Raw genomic sequence first — 18,969 nt, forward strand, 5'->3', positions numbered from 1 at the left:
GAAGCCTCACAGGAAAAACAAAAAATGTTGTCCAAAGAAATAACCTTATTATTTCATCAAGTGTGCTAAGATTATTACATCTATTATATTGTTATTGTAAGCATTCTCTAAATGATGAAAAAAATATATCAATGATTTTTTAGCATGGTTTCTTTGATGATGATTATGAACTTCTTGTACATCTTGAAGACATCAATCTTTTTTATCATTTGGAGTCCATATCTGTCAATTGTATAGTGATTTACATGTGATAAGTCTTCTTCTTTTATTTGTTTAGCATATAAATTATATAAACTTTATTAATTTAGCATTGTAACATTCTTCATTTTGAAATGGTAGGGATCTTTATAAAAAGATGGAAAAAAAGATAACAAGGTCGACAAATTTAGATTTGTGAATCCACACACAATCCCATATGTGCCATGTGTGACCCGACTCGACAAAAATAGCAAGACTTGAATGAAAGAGCAAGTGTTTTGGCAGATAAGTTGATTCATGCATTAAGAAATCAACTGGTTTTGATGCCACAAAATGTTGGGTAAGTAAGAATTATAATATCAATTATAATTTTTTTTTTGATAATTTATTGAAAAATATATGAACTAATTATGTAGTTTGTGTATAGTTGTCATTAGATTCTCATTGTCATAGATCCTTATGAGGCAGTTTATTTGTTGGATTCACTTAGTCATCGCAATCATGACAAGGAAGGGAAATATGTAATGGATATGTAAGTACATATTCTATTTTTTATTAAGCATTTAATTTAGTCAATAAAACACTCATATGTTCACTCTTATTGATGTATAAAGGAGCTTAAGATTGTTTAATTCAAACAAGGAAAATAAAGGGAAAAAACATGCTATATGGGAAGTAATAAAGTATGCATGTCTACTTATGATTAATTAACAAATATTTAAATATATATATTAGTCATTAACAATTTTTTTAACATAAGGTCCTCAGCAACCTGATGTGAAACAGTGTGATTTTTTATGTGATGAGATTTATGAGAGAAATTATTGAAGGAAATGCTACTAGTGAACAAGATTCACTACCCTCATTAGTAATATTTGATATCTTTCAATATTCTCAAATAACTATGTGTTTATCATTTTGTACTTATCATCTGTTGATTGTTTTTATCCTAATATAATATATATGTTTGTTCATAGTTCATGAAAATAGAGTATTCTAAGAAAGAAATTGATAAAGTACATTCCGAGTGGGCAGAATGCATACAAGATTATATTTATGACTAGGTATGCAAAGTCATAAAAAATTATATTTATGACTACACATAAAAGTGAATTCATTCTGCATGGTGATCATTATTTTTCTGTTGATTATAGTGTTTCATACTTATCATTCCACATTTTATTTTCCTAATAATGTGATTTTAGTTTAGCATCTTAAATGTCAAATTTCCCGATAAAACATCATACTTGTTTGCACTTATCATCAATGATCAACTTATGTTTTAGTAGACTATGATACTTTATAATTAAGGAGGGCTTGCTACTTCAAAAATAAGATTTTAATAATATGCTTATCAATCTTTGAAGAATTATCATCATTGTGTATCCACATTTGTCCCAATTATTTGAGAATGACAACACTCCTTCTTGAAGATGTGAATCAATCCAAGTTGTAGTATTTAGTTACGAGCTACAACTTGCTAATCTGTGTTTATTTTCTGTATAAGTAGGCTAATGGTGTTTTGTTAGATGACAATTGACAAAGAGAAACACTTCAAGGATGCATCAAATTATTAACAGTTGCCAAACATGCATTGGATCATCATTGTCATCTAGCAAGTATTGCTAAATTTTTTCTATAAGTAAGTCCAACCATGAAAGGATGAAGAGGGAAAAGATGTTTCATTCTTATATTGATTCCCAGCACCTTATTCATACATTTTAAAAATCTGAAACTTTTAAAACTTAATTTTTCTTGTGTGCATTATGGATGTAGTCCACCTTGAGAATTTGAATTGCAATAGTGTAATTAGGTAGGGTTATTTGGGTTTGATTTGATACATTATCTTCGGAGATAGTCGCCCAAAAGCATCTTCTTGTTGAAATTTGCTTTTATGTGGTTTTTCTCATTTCTTAGCACTTGCTTTTTTGGATGTTTTGTATGATTCGAAGCTTATAAATATGTGAAAGAGTCTTATTTATGAGTCCATAATATTTATGTTGCTTGCTCCTTTTGCTTGTCCAGCTACTGATACGTCCATCAGCAGCAGTTAAAGAGAAGAAAAAAATGTTTTCTTTTTTCCATCCTTTTTCTAAAAAATGGTCATTTCATTTTTTATTCCTATAGTTGTATATTTTTCCTTACTCCTCCCTTTCAGTACTTGTTGCTCAGACAAAGTCAATGTGGTGCCTCCAATGCCATAGCTATTTGATAAGTACAAACAAGTTGATGTGCTCATGGTTGATGTGCTCAACTTATTTGATTGGACTGCCCATGGTTGATGTGCTCAACATTGGCCACTCTTGTTTTGGTTATAAGTTTCATTCATCTGTTAAGTCTTCCCAATTGCTATTGTGTAGTGTGGGAGGATAGGAGAATCCAACTATCATCATTCCAATTGGAGAAAATATTCTTTGTTACTCTATCTATGGAATATGTCACCATTTTTGTAGGAATTTCCATATTTTACCTTTAACCCCATTAATATTGCATAAGCAAGCATAATGACATAATAAACATTTCCCCATCTTATTTGTGTGCAGAGATGCTGATTTCTAGATGTGTAGTGTTGTGGCTGATTATTTTGAGATATGCCTTGTTGTATTCAGGTTACAATATTGAAGTTTGACCATGGCTGAATATTTCCTTTGTGGTTATGGTTTGCATTTCCCAATTTGGTACGATTTGTTTACTAGTAGTTGTTGTCTTCAATATGCAGCAATTCTAGTTACAGTTGCATTCAGGTTTGCATTTCCCAATTCTGGACATGCATTTTCCAATTTAGTAACTGATGGTTAGCTACTTCATTTTTGTTGTTACTTGTGTGAAGCTACTTACAAACTAATGGTTGTTTCATTTAATGGTAGATGGTTGCTTCTACTATTGTGTTTATTTTTATAGGTGATGAACTGCCTTGTTTAGTTAGTACCTTTTGAAGTGGTAATTTAATTTATTTCTTCTGAACTACCTTGTTTTTTGGTACGACTTGTCTACTAACAAGTGTTACTTGTGTTACAATCTACACCAATTTGGTTATAGTTTGCAGATCAGTTTACAATCTGCACCAATTCTGGATGTGCATTTTCCAATTTAGTAACTGATGGTTAGCTACTTCATTTTTGTTGTTACTTGTGTGAAGCTACTTAGGCTGCTTCATTTAATGACAGATGGCTACTTCTACTAATATTGTGTTTCTTTTTATAGTTGATGAGTTGCCTTGCTTAGTTAGTTACCAGGATATCTCTACTTATCAGCCAAACATCTGATTTTCTAGACCTGTTTGGACTTCTTCTGCTCAGTGTTTGATTGTCCTGATCTACTAAGATTTTTCTGTAATACTAAATTAGGATAGTAGTAATAATAGTAATGAAAAATATTGTTAGCAACCTATACTTAGGTTTATCAAAATCCATTCGATCACACTTATTTGGAGTTCACTCCTTCAAGACTCGTCATTATCTAGGGTTATCTCCCCATAGGATTTTTTTGTTGCTTAGAGTTCATTCTTCCAAGATATCTCTTTACCTAGCGTTACCTCCCCCTAGGATTTTTCTTTGCTTAGAGTTCACTCCTTCAAGACTTCTCTTTACTTAGATTTACCTCCCCCTATAGTTTTCCTCTTACTTAAAGTTCACTCCTCCAAAACTTCTCTTTACCTAAGTTACCTACTCCTAGGGTTTTCCTCTTGCCAAGCATCTGGTTACCCTTTACGTGCTTGGACTTTCTAGTCACTCGGTAGACTACTCACCCTTGCAAGTTATCAGGTCACCTTGACTTACTTGGAGGTCGATTGTACCAATAGTAATTGTATCGATACTTTCTTGTGTTTCGAATGTCAAAAATTGCTCGGTCTCATCATCTGTGGATCGAATGTTGAGTTCCTCATTCAGATTCACTATTTCCTTATCCCTCAAAGATAGAGATGATGAACCTTCTTCCACTGTATTCGAAAGTGGAAGTCAAAACTATGTAGAATTGGAATCGAAAACGTATGAAAATTGTGGAATTGAGAATGAGAGTAGAGAATATGAGTATAAAAATAATAAAATGAGCTCTCTATTTATAGAGTTTGGGGAGTAACAAATACTAAATCATAGTCATTAATAAAAAAAATGATCAAATGATCTTAACCGTTGAAAAAATACCAAAAACCCCTCCTTTATCCCAACGGCTAGAACTTGCAGTTCCAACGGTCAAAAATGTCGATTAATCGGTGGTTCTAACATTCAAAAGGAAAACATAAAATAAAAAAATTAGACTGATGGGTCAAATTGGTGATTAATCAATTGGTCGAATTGGTAGTTAATCATCAATTTGGTGATTTTTTTAAGCTAGAACCGTAACCAACCCAGCCCCCTGCCAGGCTAGTTATAGTTACAGGCCCAAGCTAGGTTCGGTTCAGACCTGGCCTAGGGTTGGATCTATATGGAATCCATCACTAACTAATAATCATATGCAATCAAGATATCCATTCATAACAATAAATTCCAAATTTTGACAATTAAATTTAATTAGCGTTTATGACTTCTGATCCTGTCTGAGACTTACGAAGATGACGCGCTGGGCACAATGAACGAATGATTGACCGTTAGAAGCCTTTTCTCTCCAAAAGAAGCTTCTCCTTTGATCCTGTGCACAAGGAGACGATCCAACAAAATGTCAGCACTTAGAAACTAGGGGGAGTCACTGGCGAAGACCCTCCGATGCTCAAGTCAGTTCCAATCCAAATGAATGGAAGAATAATTAGAACATATATGTGAGAGTAGAGTTGCAAATGTCAGTGAGTATACCTTCATCACGGAGAGAACTCCCCTTTTATATACCACCTTACATAACCTCCACAATCATGAGATGACAAAAATGTATTAGAGTTTGTTAAGCAGTTCACCATAATCATCTGAGGAATCTTTATTTTACCCACATGTATACCCCTTTTATCGTTTATAGCTTCTGTTATTGCCGAGGTTGCTGAAGAAATATGCTGTTATTATTGGTCTACTGCTGGGAGACATGATGGGTCTCTGAAGAAGTTTTTAGAAGAATATTCTCTGACATGAAGTTGTTATTATGACAAGTTGTCGGGATATTGTCTACTGAGCATAATCCGACTAGTCCTTAAGCCTACCGTCCTGTTGAGATGATGTTGTAAACTGAATACAATCCAGCCGGTCCTTAAGCCAGCCTCCCTGTTAAGATGATGCCATTAGATGAATATAATCCAGTCGATCCTTAAGTCGATCACCATGTTAAGATGATATTATCGGCTGAATATGTCTCGGTCGGTCTTTAAGCCAACTGCCCTATTAGGCTGGTGTAGTTTGCTGAATATAACCTGACCAGTCTTTAAGTTGGCTATCTGGTTAGGATGATTTTATCTGCTATGCATAACTCGGCTGATCCTTAAGCTGACCGCCCTATTGGGACGTTCAATTGCATTCAGCATAAGTTGTTGTGTCGTGTGTTATACTGCATGTATCTTGGCCGATCCTTAATCCGACCGCCTCGTTATATTGCTATTTGTTGAGTATATTTTGGCCAGTCTTTAAGCTTCTCTATTATATTTTGTGTAGCCTTGAGACATTCGTTTGAGAGTGATATAATGTCTTAGTCATGTTGAAAATCCGCTCAAGAAATAATATAATGCTTCATGCTTCCTAGAAGTCCTTCTGATAACATATGCTTTTCTGAAATCCCGCCCGGGTAATAATATGAGGATAGGTACTGCAAGCCCAGTCATCCTTTTCTCGCCCGAACTTATAATGGACTACCAAGAGACATAGCTATGTTCTAAGAAGTTCAGTTAGCATATTGAGCTAAACTACGCCATGTCATTGTCCAGTCAGATTTTTATATGCCCAGGGTATGTATACTCGTCCGACTCTAGGGCTGGACGGATATACATGTGCACTGTCACTTAGGATTGATATATTATGGAGTGAGTCAGTCGTTCCAAACAATATGTAAGGTCATCCGGCCTTAATCTTGACCAGCTTAAGATCTGGCTGCCCTTGAGACATTAGACTCCCTAATTCGCTCAGCTTAAGGGCTGATCATCTTTCCCTAACCAGATTATAACTCGGTCTAGTGGAATCTTTATGATCAATGCGTGCTAGAGGGGGGGTATGAATAGCACTCGTGGCTTTTTCACTCATTTTGGAAAACTCGATCAGAGATATATGCAGCGGAAATAATGAAACAAGGTAGAAACGAAAGCAAGCGCTAACACTTTGGTTTTACTTGGTTCAGAGCCTATGACGACTCCTACTCTAAGGTCCACGATCATTGATCACTTTTAGTGGGCAATCACTAATAGTTCAAACAAAGATTACAAACTTAAAATATAATAGCAATATAATAAAGTTACCGACAATAATAGAAATAAAAGTCGTTCGTCGATTATCGGAGCAGTGTAGAAGAGAGCAGCAGTTGTTCGTTCTTAATCTTAGAAAGTGTCTTTTTGAAGCAATTGGTCGAGCCCTCCTTAAATAGCCAAGCTAGACCTAATCCAAATCCACTGATTTCGGGATCAGGTTTGACTCGTCACTGATTTGTCGATCGATCCCACCATTCGATCGACCGATCCTACCTGAATCAATCCATCTTCCCGTCTAGATTCAGCATCGGATGAGTTTTTGTTCGGTTGACCGATCCCTCCAGTTGGTTGATCGATCTTGCTATTCTTGCTGGCTTATCTGGTTTGATCCGATCAATCCATCTTGATCTCAGTCACCGTATATCCACTATTCGGTTGACTGATCCCTTGGTCGAACCCGATCAGTTGGCTAGAAATCTAATTTGTCTGCTCGGAGGTTCGGTCAACGGATCTAGAGGTTTGGTCCACCAATCAAGGCCGAAACTAACCCTGCAAAAGTGTTAGTCTCCTACAAAACAGAATTAGAATAATAGCAAATAATAAAGAAATATAACAAATAACTTTTGATAGTCTTTGGACTATCCGGTCTTGACTTTGAGTTTCGCTGAAACTCTAGGTCGGACCCACGCATACTGTTCCCTCTTCGGGGAACGCATCATCATCTACTCCTCTTAGGAGAGTTACCTTTTGCCAAACCGGTCCTCCAAACCATCTGAACTTTTGCTCAGCGTCTAAGACTTCATGTCTTCATGCTGAACGTCGCTCCACGACTCATCTAGACTTTCATCTAGTTCGCAATCACTAGGATTTTCACCTAAAATCCCTGACTCTAGAATTTCGCCCAAAGTTCTTAACCCACCAAGACTTTGATGACCTAGAGTTACCACCCCCTAAGACCTAAGGTTACCTCCCGCTAGGGTTTTCCGTTGACCTAGGGTTACCAACCCCTAGGACCTAGGGTTACCTCCCCCTAGGGTTTTCCACCTGTCTAGAATCCACTAGGACTTTTGCCTAAGAACACTTAGGACTTTTCTACAAGGTCAAACACACTTGTTAGACAATAAGTAACATTAACTTTGGACTCTTTGCCATAATCAAAACTTAGGTTTGATCGTCTGATGCTCCCTACACCAACAATCTCCCTTTTTTTTTTATTATGACGACCTGATTCAAAGTTAAGTAAAGCATAACAAAAATTAATGTAACATAAGGAGTTTGAGCATGAGTATAATTAAAACAATTTGACATAATTTAAAAAATATCCCCCTTATGCTCCCCCTTTAATACAAACATTTATGTTTAACTTAACTTTAAATCTTTCTCTCCCCCTTTGACATATATCAAAAAAAGGGTACTAAGTTAGAGAGAGAAAAAAATCTTTAAATCTGAAAAGCTAGTTTTTTAATCTTTTAAACTCTCCCTGAAAGGTAGCACCTACTTTGCTTAAAGACCATTTACCTTTTAAACTAAATAGCTAAATACTTTGCTTTGAAAATGATGTATTTGAAAAATACTTAACTCAATACTTAGATTTGAAAATATTTCTTTAAAAAAACTTAGCTCAATACTTAGCTTTTAAAAAGATTTTAACAAAAATTTAGTTAAGTACTTAGCTTTAAAAAGATTTTGACAAAAATTTAGTTAAGTACTTAACTTTTAAAAAGATTTTGATAAAAGCTTAGTTAAGTGCTTAGCTTTTGAAAGAAAAAAATTGATAAAAACTTAGTTAAGTACTTGTCTTTAAAAAAATTTTGAATTTGCTTTTTAAAGTAAAATATTTAAGGTTTATTTTTAAAAATAGTTAAATCTTCAAAAATAGTTAAACAAAAAAAATCAAACTTCTTTTTTTCAAAAATACTTTGAATTTTTTAAAGAACAAAAATAAAATTTTAACTTTGAAATTTTGCAAAAGAATACTTTAACTTTTCAAAAATATTTAATAAAAAAATTTTAACTTAACTCCTTTCACTCCCCTTAATTAATGCCTTAAAAATATTTAAGAGTCCTAAAGTCCAAGCATGAGAGAAAAAAAACATAAAACTTATTATTTTTTTTCTTAATTTTCTATCTCACATTTTCTAGGTTATCAAACATATTCATCTTATGAGTTAGTGTGAGATGGAATTAAGTTAATTTTAAATTTTAAAAATTACTAAGTTTGAATTTGAAGATTTTGAATTTCAAAATGTTGAAGTTTGAATTTGTCAAAAATATTTTAAATTTGAGTTTCAAAATAATTAAATTTGAATTTCAAAACATTTATGTTTGAATAATTAAATTTTAAATTTTAAAACTTTTTAAACAATTTTTAAAAATAATTGTGATTTCAAAATTAATTAATCATTTTAAACATTATGATTTGAAAATTAATTATAATTTAAAAATTAATAATTATTGATTTGAAAATAATTAACATTTTAAAAATTATGATTTGAAAATTAGTTAACATTTTAAAAATTATGATTTGAAAATTAATTATGATTTGAAATTAATTATACTTTTGAAATTGATTAGATTTTTGAAATTAATTAGATTTTTGTTGAATTTTAATTAAGTTAACTTAATTGAATTAAGTTTAATTAATTTAGGTTTGGTTAACTACTTTTTATTTTTATACGTAGGTTCATCTCACCCTTTTCTAGATTTTCAATCAGGGAACCTTAATAATTCCGTGGGATGGTTAATTTTCACTTTAAATTAAAATCTAAGGATTAAAGAGGCCAAGAGAGAAGGCTTGATCTTAGTCAAGAGGCTAGAAGAGAATGCTTGATCCTAGTCAAGAGGCCAAGAGAGAAGGGTTGATCTTGACAAGAGGCCAGAAAAGAAAAATCGATTTTAGCCAAAAGATCAGGAGAGGAGGCTTGATCCTGATGCGAGAGAAGGATCGATCTTGGCTGAGGGGGCAAGAGAGAAAATTCAACCCTGACCAAAAGATATGGAGAGAAAACTCAATCCTAGCCAAGGAGCCAGGAGAGAAGGCTCAATCCTGACTCAGAAACTAAGAGAAAATGTTTGATCCTAACAGAAAGGCCAAGAGAGAGCTTGATCTTGATCGAGAGGCTAGGAAAGAAGGCTCGATCATTATTAAGAAGATAGGAGAGAAAACTTGACCTTGGTAGAGAAAATAGAAGAGAGGGCTCAATCTTGATCGAGAGGCTAGGAGAGAAAGTTTGATCATGGTTGGAAGGTCATGAGAGAAGACTCAATCTATATAGATTGGCTAAAATATAAAGCTCGATCTAGATTGAGAGGCTGGAGAGAAATCTCGAACCGGACCAAAAGGACAGGAGAGAAAACTCAATCCCCACCGAGGGGCCAAGAGAGAAGGCTCGATCTCGATCGATGAGTCAAGAGAGAAAACTCAATCTTGATCAAGTAGCGCAGAGAGAGAGATTGATTCTAACCAGGAGGCCAGGAGAGAATTGTAGAACTGATCATGCAATAGAGGGGGAAGTGAATATTGCTTGTTAAAAACTCTTCTTTTATTTTATAAAACAAACAAAGATGCAGCGGAAAACTAAAAATAAGAACTCAGATAGTTACTTGGTTCACAGTCCAACAAGTGCTACTCCAAAACCTACAATCCCGTGGACTGTTTCAGATAGGCAATTCACTAATCCTCTCCTCTCCAAAAATATTTCAAAGAAGAAGTAAAGCTCATTACAAAAAAAAAAGAGGATAGTAACACGCTGCTATATCTTAGAATGAAATGTAAGTAATATAATATTACTGACAATAACTTAGTAGAATTTGAGTGCAGGTTGTTAGAATGCCTCTCGGTGTAACAACAACAGAACTTGCACCAACTTGCTTCCAACAGTGAGAAAAGATTTGGATCGTAGAGAGAATTAGATTGTTGAGTCTCAGATCCCCAGGCTTCTTTTATAGCCTTTATCCGATCGACTGAAATCTCATCAATCGACTAAACCATCCAATCGATTGAACCATCTATCAAGCGACTAGACTCTGATCTTTCCTTTCTTACTTTGATCCGATCAAATCAATCCTACAAAATCCGCTTGTTCATTCGCCTAAATGCTTGTCCAAGCGACTAGACCCTAAAATTCCTTTACTATTAATCTGATCTCAACGAATTTGCTCTTTCCATATGTGTCTGATCAACTAATCTTCCTGATTAGGCGATTGAAGTTTTATTTCGTTCTTTGGTCGAATACGAATCTAATCTGTACTTATCTGCTTGGACCGGTCGACCGAACCACCATATTCAATCGATCAAACCCTTCGGTCAACCGAAATCTTTGTTTTGCAGAAAAACAAAGTTAGCATAATAGCATGATAGTAATCTTGCAAAACAGAGTTAGAAGCAGATAATTATGCATGAATCAAACTAACAATTAAGACTGTCTGATCTTGACTTTGAAACCTCCGTTGGTTTCTTCAATCAGATCAACGCCTAAGGTTGTTCCAACTAGGACACATCCTCACTATCTTCCAGAACGAAAGGTCTCACCAAGGCTTACCTAACTTACTCGCTAAACATCCGGTCCATTTGACCTATTGGAATTTCTTCTCTTACTTAGCGTCTGATCGACCTGATCCACTGAGACTTTCCTACAATACCAAGTTAACACAATAGATATAAATATTAAAGTAAAATAGTGTTATGAACATATACATTAGTCGTCCAAATAAGTTGGTCTGGTTGACCACATGCGGTAGACCTAAAACCTTACCTCAGTCCCACTTGCTTGGAGTTCATTTCTCCAAGACTTCTCACTACTTAAAGTTTACTTGCTTAGATATTTCTTTTCTCTTATAGTTTACTCCTCCAAGACTTCTCATTACCTAAGTTTCACTCTTTTAAGATTTTGCTCTTGCTTGGAGTTCACTCATCCAAGACTTCTCACTACCTAAGGTTCACTCCCTTAGATTTTTCTTCTTGCCAAGCATCCAATTACCCTTGACTTGCTTGACTCCTTTGCTAGATATCCCGTCATTCTTAATCTGCTTGGACTTTTTCTTTCCTAGACATCCGGTCAACATTAACTTGTTTGGACTTTTCCTTTGCTAGACATCTGATCAACCTTAACATGTCTAGACTTTTCCCTTGCCAAGTATCTGATTAATCGTGACATACTTAGACTTTTCCCTTTGTGACCTGACTAGACTTTTTCCTTACTTAGGTCAGTCTTGACCTATAAGGACTTCTAATTAACTTGGTCAACCTCAATCAGATCTCATTAAATATATTATCAAACAAATATTAAAATCCTAAATATTGATTGCACCAATAAAAACTAGATCCTAACTGAATGTCCAAGAGAGAAAGCTTAATCCTGGCCTAGCAGACATCTTTTCTCTTAAAATATGGAGACATTATTTGTACGGGATCACTTGAGATTTTCAGAGACCACAAAAACCTTAAATATTTGTTCACACAAAAGGAGTTAAAACCTTAAACATAGTAAATAGATGGAATTTCTAAAGCACTATGACTATACCATCAATTATCATCCGAGTAAAGCTAACATGGTAGCAGATGCGTTGATTATGAAATCTCGAGTTCTAGCTAGCCATTGGGTAGAGGTATAAATTAATCTGACAAATTTTAGATATGGATATGATAGAAAAGAGATAGACACAACGAGGGATACTGGTGTCCATGGTGGCTCAATCGCCCTTAGCCGAACAGATCAAGGAAACACAAGTCAGTGATCAACACCTCAAATTCTTAAGTAGCGTATTAGACTCGGGATGACAGACAGAATTTTCATATGATGAGGATGAGACTCTCCATTTTCGAGGTAGACGGTGTGTTCTCAAGACACACCCATTTAAAGAAAACCTACTCCAAGAACCGTAATGATCACAATTCACCGTTCATCCAAGAGGTGCCTGTATGTATTAAGACCTAAAATGTTTTTACTGGTGGAACAATATAGACATTACGTATTTTATAGCTCGATGTTTGGTGTATCTATAAGTGAAGGCAGAACATCAAAGACCAACAAACTTATTTCAGAAGTTTTTTATACCAAAATAGAAATGAAAACATATTATAATTGACTTCGTGACGGGCTTACCAAAAATCAAAAGGGGCATGATTCAATTTGGATGATCATTAATCAATTAACCAAATCCACCCATTTCCTACTAACGTGTAAGACTGACTCTTTAGATCATTTAACAAAGTTATACAGTAGGGAAATCACCAAGCTTCATGGAATACTCTTGAGTATCATTTCTGATTGAGACACACGTTTCATTTCATAATTCTGACAGAGTTTCCAACAGACTATAGGTACAAAACTTCATTTTAGTACATGTCACCCTTAGATAGATTGACAGATGGATTGCATCATTTAGATACTGGAGGATCTACTACAAGTATGCATAATGAACTTCAGAGGCAATTAGGAAGATCATTTATATCTAGTGGAGTTTGCACAATAATCACTTTGTTATCCAAATGACCCCTTTTGAAGCTTTGTATGGTAGGATCTATAGCTCCCCTACCCTACGAGAGGAAGTTGGAGAACGACAACTTTTAGGCACACTGGGTATCCAACAAGATGCAGAATTAGTACGGAACATCCAACAAAGTTTGTTGACAACTCAAGATAGATAAAAGAGTTGTGGATCGCATCACCCACCAAAGGGGTTAAGATATTTGTCCTGAAAGGGCAGTGAGTCCCTCATTATATTGGGCACTTCTAGATACTAGAATGGATAGGTGCGGTAACTTACAAGCTGCCGCTATCCCTGACTCTCGTAGTTGTGGATCCATGCCTTCATATTGAAAAAAATATTACCACATCCTACTCATATCTTAAAGGATATATTGGTCCCACTTCAACCAGATGCTACTACAAAGGGATTCCAATACGGATCCTGGATCACAAGAAATGTTTGATGTGGATCAAGACACTTCAACTTGTAAAAGTTATATAACGCTGGAGGATTGTCAAATCATGTCTTGTTAATCTAAATATCTTTGTATATTTTACTAAAGCACCACAATTGCATGATATTAAGATGACGTAATTGTGCTCTCAGAATTATGGTATAATGTATGATCTAAATACTCACGGATCGATTTCTAATTATGATAAATTTATAAAAAAATTTCCTCCAAATGAGACGTACAACCAAAGAATATTGGACTTCTTGGCCACCCACCGTGAACACTTCCTAATTTACTCCGATAGCCGATGAAAAAATTTTGTGAGACCAAATCAATCATCCCAAGACTAGTAAGCTAACTGAATTTTTTTTTAAAGATGTCATAATTGCAAGGAGTTAAATTGTTACATATTACTAATCTAAACATCTCCAATTGCCAATGCTAAAGGATCATTAGTGTGACTACACTAAAACATAACTAGTTTTGACGAAGTTTAATACACTGACTATGTTAGCATGTGACTTAACGATGCTTGCATTGCATTTATTAATTGTCGCTATTTTTTTTTTTTTTGTATGATGCTGTATATGTTGCTTAAAAAAAAAAATCTGCATGGAACTCCCGTCAATCCAGAATCTTGAGAAATTGTCAAATTACATTAAGTCTATTAAACAGTCTTACCTTACATTTAAAAAAAAGGTATATTTAACTTTGCAAGAGGCTTTATGTGTTGCCATAAATATTTTTAAAAATCTAAATGACAATTCTCCTGTAGCAACTCCAATAATAGAAATATCGTGTGCATCCAATAATCGAAAATATAGTATGTATTAATTTTAATTAATAATGTTATCTAAATGTACTAGGGCTTGAAAATCAATCCACAACAAGTATTATCATATAGACTTTTATTACTTTATTAAATTCCCAATAAAATAGAAATGCAATAAAAGATTCATTTTATAAAGTATAATCGGAATACATAATAAATGTGCATTCAATGTGATTGTCAATGCATCATATATGACATACTATATCTCCTAATGATGATTCGCCAAATAGCATATAGCTGAAATTGTTCCTAGTTGCAACACTCGTTCTCCAATTAGCCTTGTGTTTATCGAAGATTTTGAATCATGTGATTCATACATGTCACTAAACCCAATATATTGCAGACTTAACCAAACAAATTCCTGAGCTGGTGAATAATTTTACCCATATTAATCACAAATAACATGATAAGTTGAAGATACTAGACTAGGTATACGTTTACTTCGTGTTGCTTAAGCAACCTGTTCGGATAATTGTAAACATTTCAACCCAGGGACATGCTACAATCACTGGTACCATATTTATAGGTTTACTCATTAATTCCCTTGCAGAAACAAAAGAAACAGAATATTTGGAAACAAGAAAGTTAAGCATAGGAGACAAGAAACAGGTGGGGTTCGCCATGGAAAATTAGAAGGAATGTGCATAAACAAAACAGCTATCTACTTGTGATAAGTCATACTAACATCAAATTGATTGAAAATCATCATATCCTGTGGCAATAACCAATGTAGAAGGTACCATATGAAGACTTGTATTTGCTGTTTATAAGACCAGTCAAAGTGGCATACATTTCACAATTAAATGTAGTATGTCAACAACAGATCATTCCTGCTTCTCGTATTGGCTCCTCTTCCAATATTCGATTAAAAATTCTCTGTTTACAATCTAGTTCGACCTAGTCTATTTAAAATATATGATGTTTAAACTGATATATACCAGCACAACTATTATTCGGTGCAGTTCTCATGGTTGTTTCCATGTTTCAAAATGAAATTGGCAAAGAGGATAAGTAAATACAATGAGCAAAGGTGGAGAATTCACCAGGAGTGGCGAAAGCTGTGCAGGCTGCACAGGGGAAAGATGACAACCTTATTATTTCATTATATTTTTAGCTTACAGAAGGGAAAATATGCAAATTGCATAGTGTTATGAACTCCAACCCTATGGGAGAAACCAAATATCCAATATTCTGCTATCCCAGTTGTTGAGTTTGATAAGTTCTAATGGAGCAGTTGATTTAGACAATTTTTCAAACATGGTGAAAAGGCTGAAATCACAGGAAGAGTAATGACCACTGTACCAGCTCCGTTCTGAACTTTGTTAGTTAGCACAGAGGGGAGGTTAGATGACTAGCATTTTGTTGCAGATAAGTGTACATAGGATGAAATAAGGGGATGAAGCAGAAAGTTCTAGTCTTATCTAATGAAAATGATTTCGAGTAGGACAAAAGTTACATAGTAATTAAACAGGTTAATATGGTTGGCTAAGTGAATGAAGGATCCTTCTTTGAAGATTCCCTCCAAATAAATCCCTTGAGAAGGATGTCTTGTTTCTGGTTGAATCTCACCCAAGATTCATCATATACAGATCAAGCGAATCGGTTAAAGAATGATAGACTTGATTCACGTGCAATTACCTGTTTGAAAAGGCAAGCGGCAATTTCATGGTGCTCTCCCTAATTTACCTGTTTAAAAACTAGACGCAGAGTAGTCACCTCCCCTCTCCCCCAAAGTATTTGTCCAAATTAAATGTCTTCCCAAATCAAGCAAATGCAGAACTGTGTGCAGAAGAGAAGGAGAAATTCCTGATTTGCCCCTTCGGCGAACATACAAACAACGAAGGTTGAGCCTTTGTAGGGTGAACTAATGTTGGGCAATAGTGGGTCAGGGCAGGCTGGCTTCGGGTGTAAGGAGGGGGGACAGGGGGTTGGCATCAGTTGAGGAGGAGAAAGGCATATGCCAATTGTCTGCTAAGGAAGACAGTCAAGTGAGAAAAGTTTTGTAGAGCTAACAATTAAGGTTAAGGATAAACATGTGTACAATCCTTCTTGATATCCCTCCTCTCCTAAACATGCTACAATCCCTCTTGATCTCCCTCCTCTCCTTTCCGTAGGCAAATTAAGCTAGTAACAGGAAAGAGAACTTTTTCCCCTTATCCACTCCTCTCCATTCTCTCCTATCTTCTTCTGCCCAACTGCTCTCCTCCCAAGTAGACTGAGCGTTAAAGAATGGCATACATAGCCAAGGGACGGATGCAGTTGGTCTAAAGAATGGATACACGTGCATTTTTCATAAAGGACTATACTATGTCAGGGAAGAGACATCATAGAATTTGCATCCAATCATGAACCATATATTCATGCTCTCAACTATACCATTTCAAAATTGGCTAATTCAAAGCATTTATAAGTATTTACATAAAATTTGACCTAATAAAGAATATTCACATGAAATAATTCTAGAGATGGATCTTCTTCAATCTTTTGCAAAATATGGAAATCCTGAAATTTCTGTGACTAAAATTGTTTGCATAAGCTATACAAATACTTATGTTGAATATTGACAGCTTTACATGTTCAATTATGGGTGTTGAGAACAATTTTAAACACTGCCTATCCTTTAGTGTTATAGATAACAAGTATGGTGGTGACTTCAGAGTAGCCCGAAATGAGAAGCTGAGCCAATATGTTTTGCAAGTTAGAGATAAATTTACCCTCAAGTACTCATAAGAATGATACTCTTGGGAGTGGTTTAACAAAGAGAGGTTTAGGTTTGTTGCTCCCGCGGTGCTGTGAGGAAGCCTCGTGGTCAAAGACCAAAACTAATCAAAAGAAAGTACAACCATTTGATCATTATACAGAAAATTAACAAACATGGATAACAAAATAATGAATGTATATTGCTATTTGCTATAGATGAATTAGATAATTCTTCTTTGTTTTGGAAACAAATTTGATCATGGTAGCACTTTAATTCTAAAGAAGATACCTAGCTACTCTACATCTGCCCAGAAGCAGTTTAGTTGTTTAAACGAGAGAACAAACACCAGTCCAGTGTTACACTTTATTCAATATTCAGTAATTTGATAAATGAATTCCATAAAAATAACTAGCCAAGGAATTATATCATTATAAGAACCAAAACAATGGGGATCAAAGAATTTAACTGGAATTTTCCATACCGTGATAGCACCTATCCTCCATCGAACAATGCTGCAGTACTTCAGCCTCTAACCGGCTTCTCTAGCACAGCGGAGATATAAACTTGCGCCTTCTCCGAGCTGCTTTTTTCGGCCTTCTCACCCACCACCCATTTGAGTTTCTTGTACCCAAGTCTTTCCATAAGCCTGGTCACCAGACGCTTCTGCTCATCGCCAGCACACAGGTAGTTATCAAGCCAAAAGAAGCCCCCTGGTCTGAGGACACGATCGATATCAAACATCAAGAATTCAAGCGCCTCGGTACGGCTTGCCTGCCCCAGCGCCGGAGCTCCACCCTCATCGAAGGCATTCATTGTGTGCACCAGATCGAATACCGAGTCATAGAACGGAAACCTCTGTGCAGGGGAAAGGAACAGAGGGAAGAGGCCCCGAGCAGCTATGAACTCGTTCATCTGCTTTCCCCCTACTTCAAGGGTTGACGTCACGATGGTGACGTTCCGCTCCGCCATGCGGGCTGCAAAGTTCCCAGCTCCGCCTCCGATGTCGAACCCGATCCGGATCCCGCCTCGGGCGAGAGCCAGGACATCATCGATCAAAAAATCGTTTTTTCCGCCAGGTTTTATCCATAATTGCTTGTCGATGCCATAGACGCCGGCGCCAGGGTTCTTGGCGCCGGGGCTCCAGAGGGACTGAGGAAAGGGGAGGCGAGAAGCAGCAACGGGGACTGTTGGGCGCGAAAGACAGCGTCGGCGAGGGAGGGGCTCGCAGGCCTTTGCGATGAGTTTCTGGGAGAGGAAGGGGTCGTCGAGTGGGCAAGGGACGGCGGGTTTGTAGGACATGTATCGGGTGAGGAGATCGGCGGCCGGGGAGCGGGCGCAGGAGTGGCCGACGGAAGCAACCATCTCGGTGATGCCGGAGCGAGTGTCGCGGCCAAGGGGAAGGGGGTGGCGAGCAAGGAAAAGCTTGAGGTCGGGAGGGAGGGAGGGCTTGGCGGGATCGAAGGTGTCGTAGCCGGCGAGCTCGCGTTCGATCTGGTGGAGGCGGCGCTGGGAGGACTCGATCTCGCGGACAATGATGGCGACGTGCTCAGAGATGAGGGAGATGTTACGGGAGTCGGCGGTGGCGCCGGAGTCGAGTGAGTGGCGAGAGGAGAAGGAAGAGGGGGAGGAGGTGAAGGCGTAGAGAGCAAAGAGGTTGGTGGTGAGAACGGAGGCGAGCATGATGAGGTGGAGGGCGGAGGAGCAAAGTGTCGCGCGGCGGAATCGAGCGGTGCCGTCGCCGATCTTGAGGGAAACAGAGCCCATGGCTGCTGTGCCTGTGGCGTCTGTGTCTGGCGTAGTGGAGTGAGTGAGTGAGGGAGAGAGGGAGTGAGCACGTGAAGCGCCTCTCTTTCTCTCTCTTTCACGCGCAAGTTTATGCCTTAGACGCGGGTTTGAGGGGATGACGAACATCCTTGTCGGTTTCCTCACCTCAACTCCCGTGGATAATAAAAATTATTATTATTACAATAATAATAATAATAATGGAATAATAGTAATAA

The 18,969-nt window shown here is 36.6% G+C and overlaps 1 protein-coding gene across 1 annotated transcript; it reads right to left on the minus strand.

Moving 5' to 3' along the window:
• Positions 1–17,147: 17,147 nt before the first annotated feature.
• On the minus strand, positions 17,148–18,849 carry LOC121985069 (probable methyltransferase At1g29790). The gene has a single exon (XM_042538340.1). It carries the CDS (start codon positions 18,731–18,733, stop codon positions 17,492–17,494), a length of 1,242 nt encoding a protein of 413 aa, XP_042394274.1. The 5' UTR covers positions 18,734–18,849; the 3' UTR covers positions 17,148–17,491.
• Positions 18,850–18,969: the final 120 nt, after the last annotated feature.

This window comes from Zingiber officinale, chromosome 1B (genome assembly GCF_018446385.1).
Source record: "Zingiber officinale cultivar Zhangliang chromosome 1B, Zo_v1.1, whole genome shotgun sequence".
NCBI classification, from domain to species: domain Eukaryota; kingdom Viridiplantae; phylum Streptophyta; class Magnoliopsida; order Zingiberales; family Zingiberaceae; genus Zingiber; species Zingiber officinale.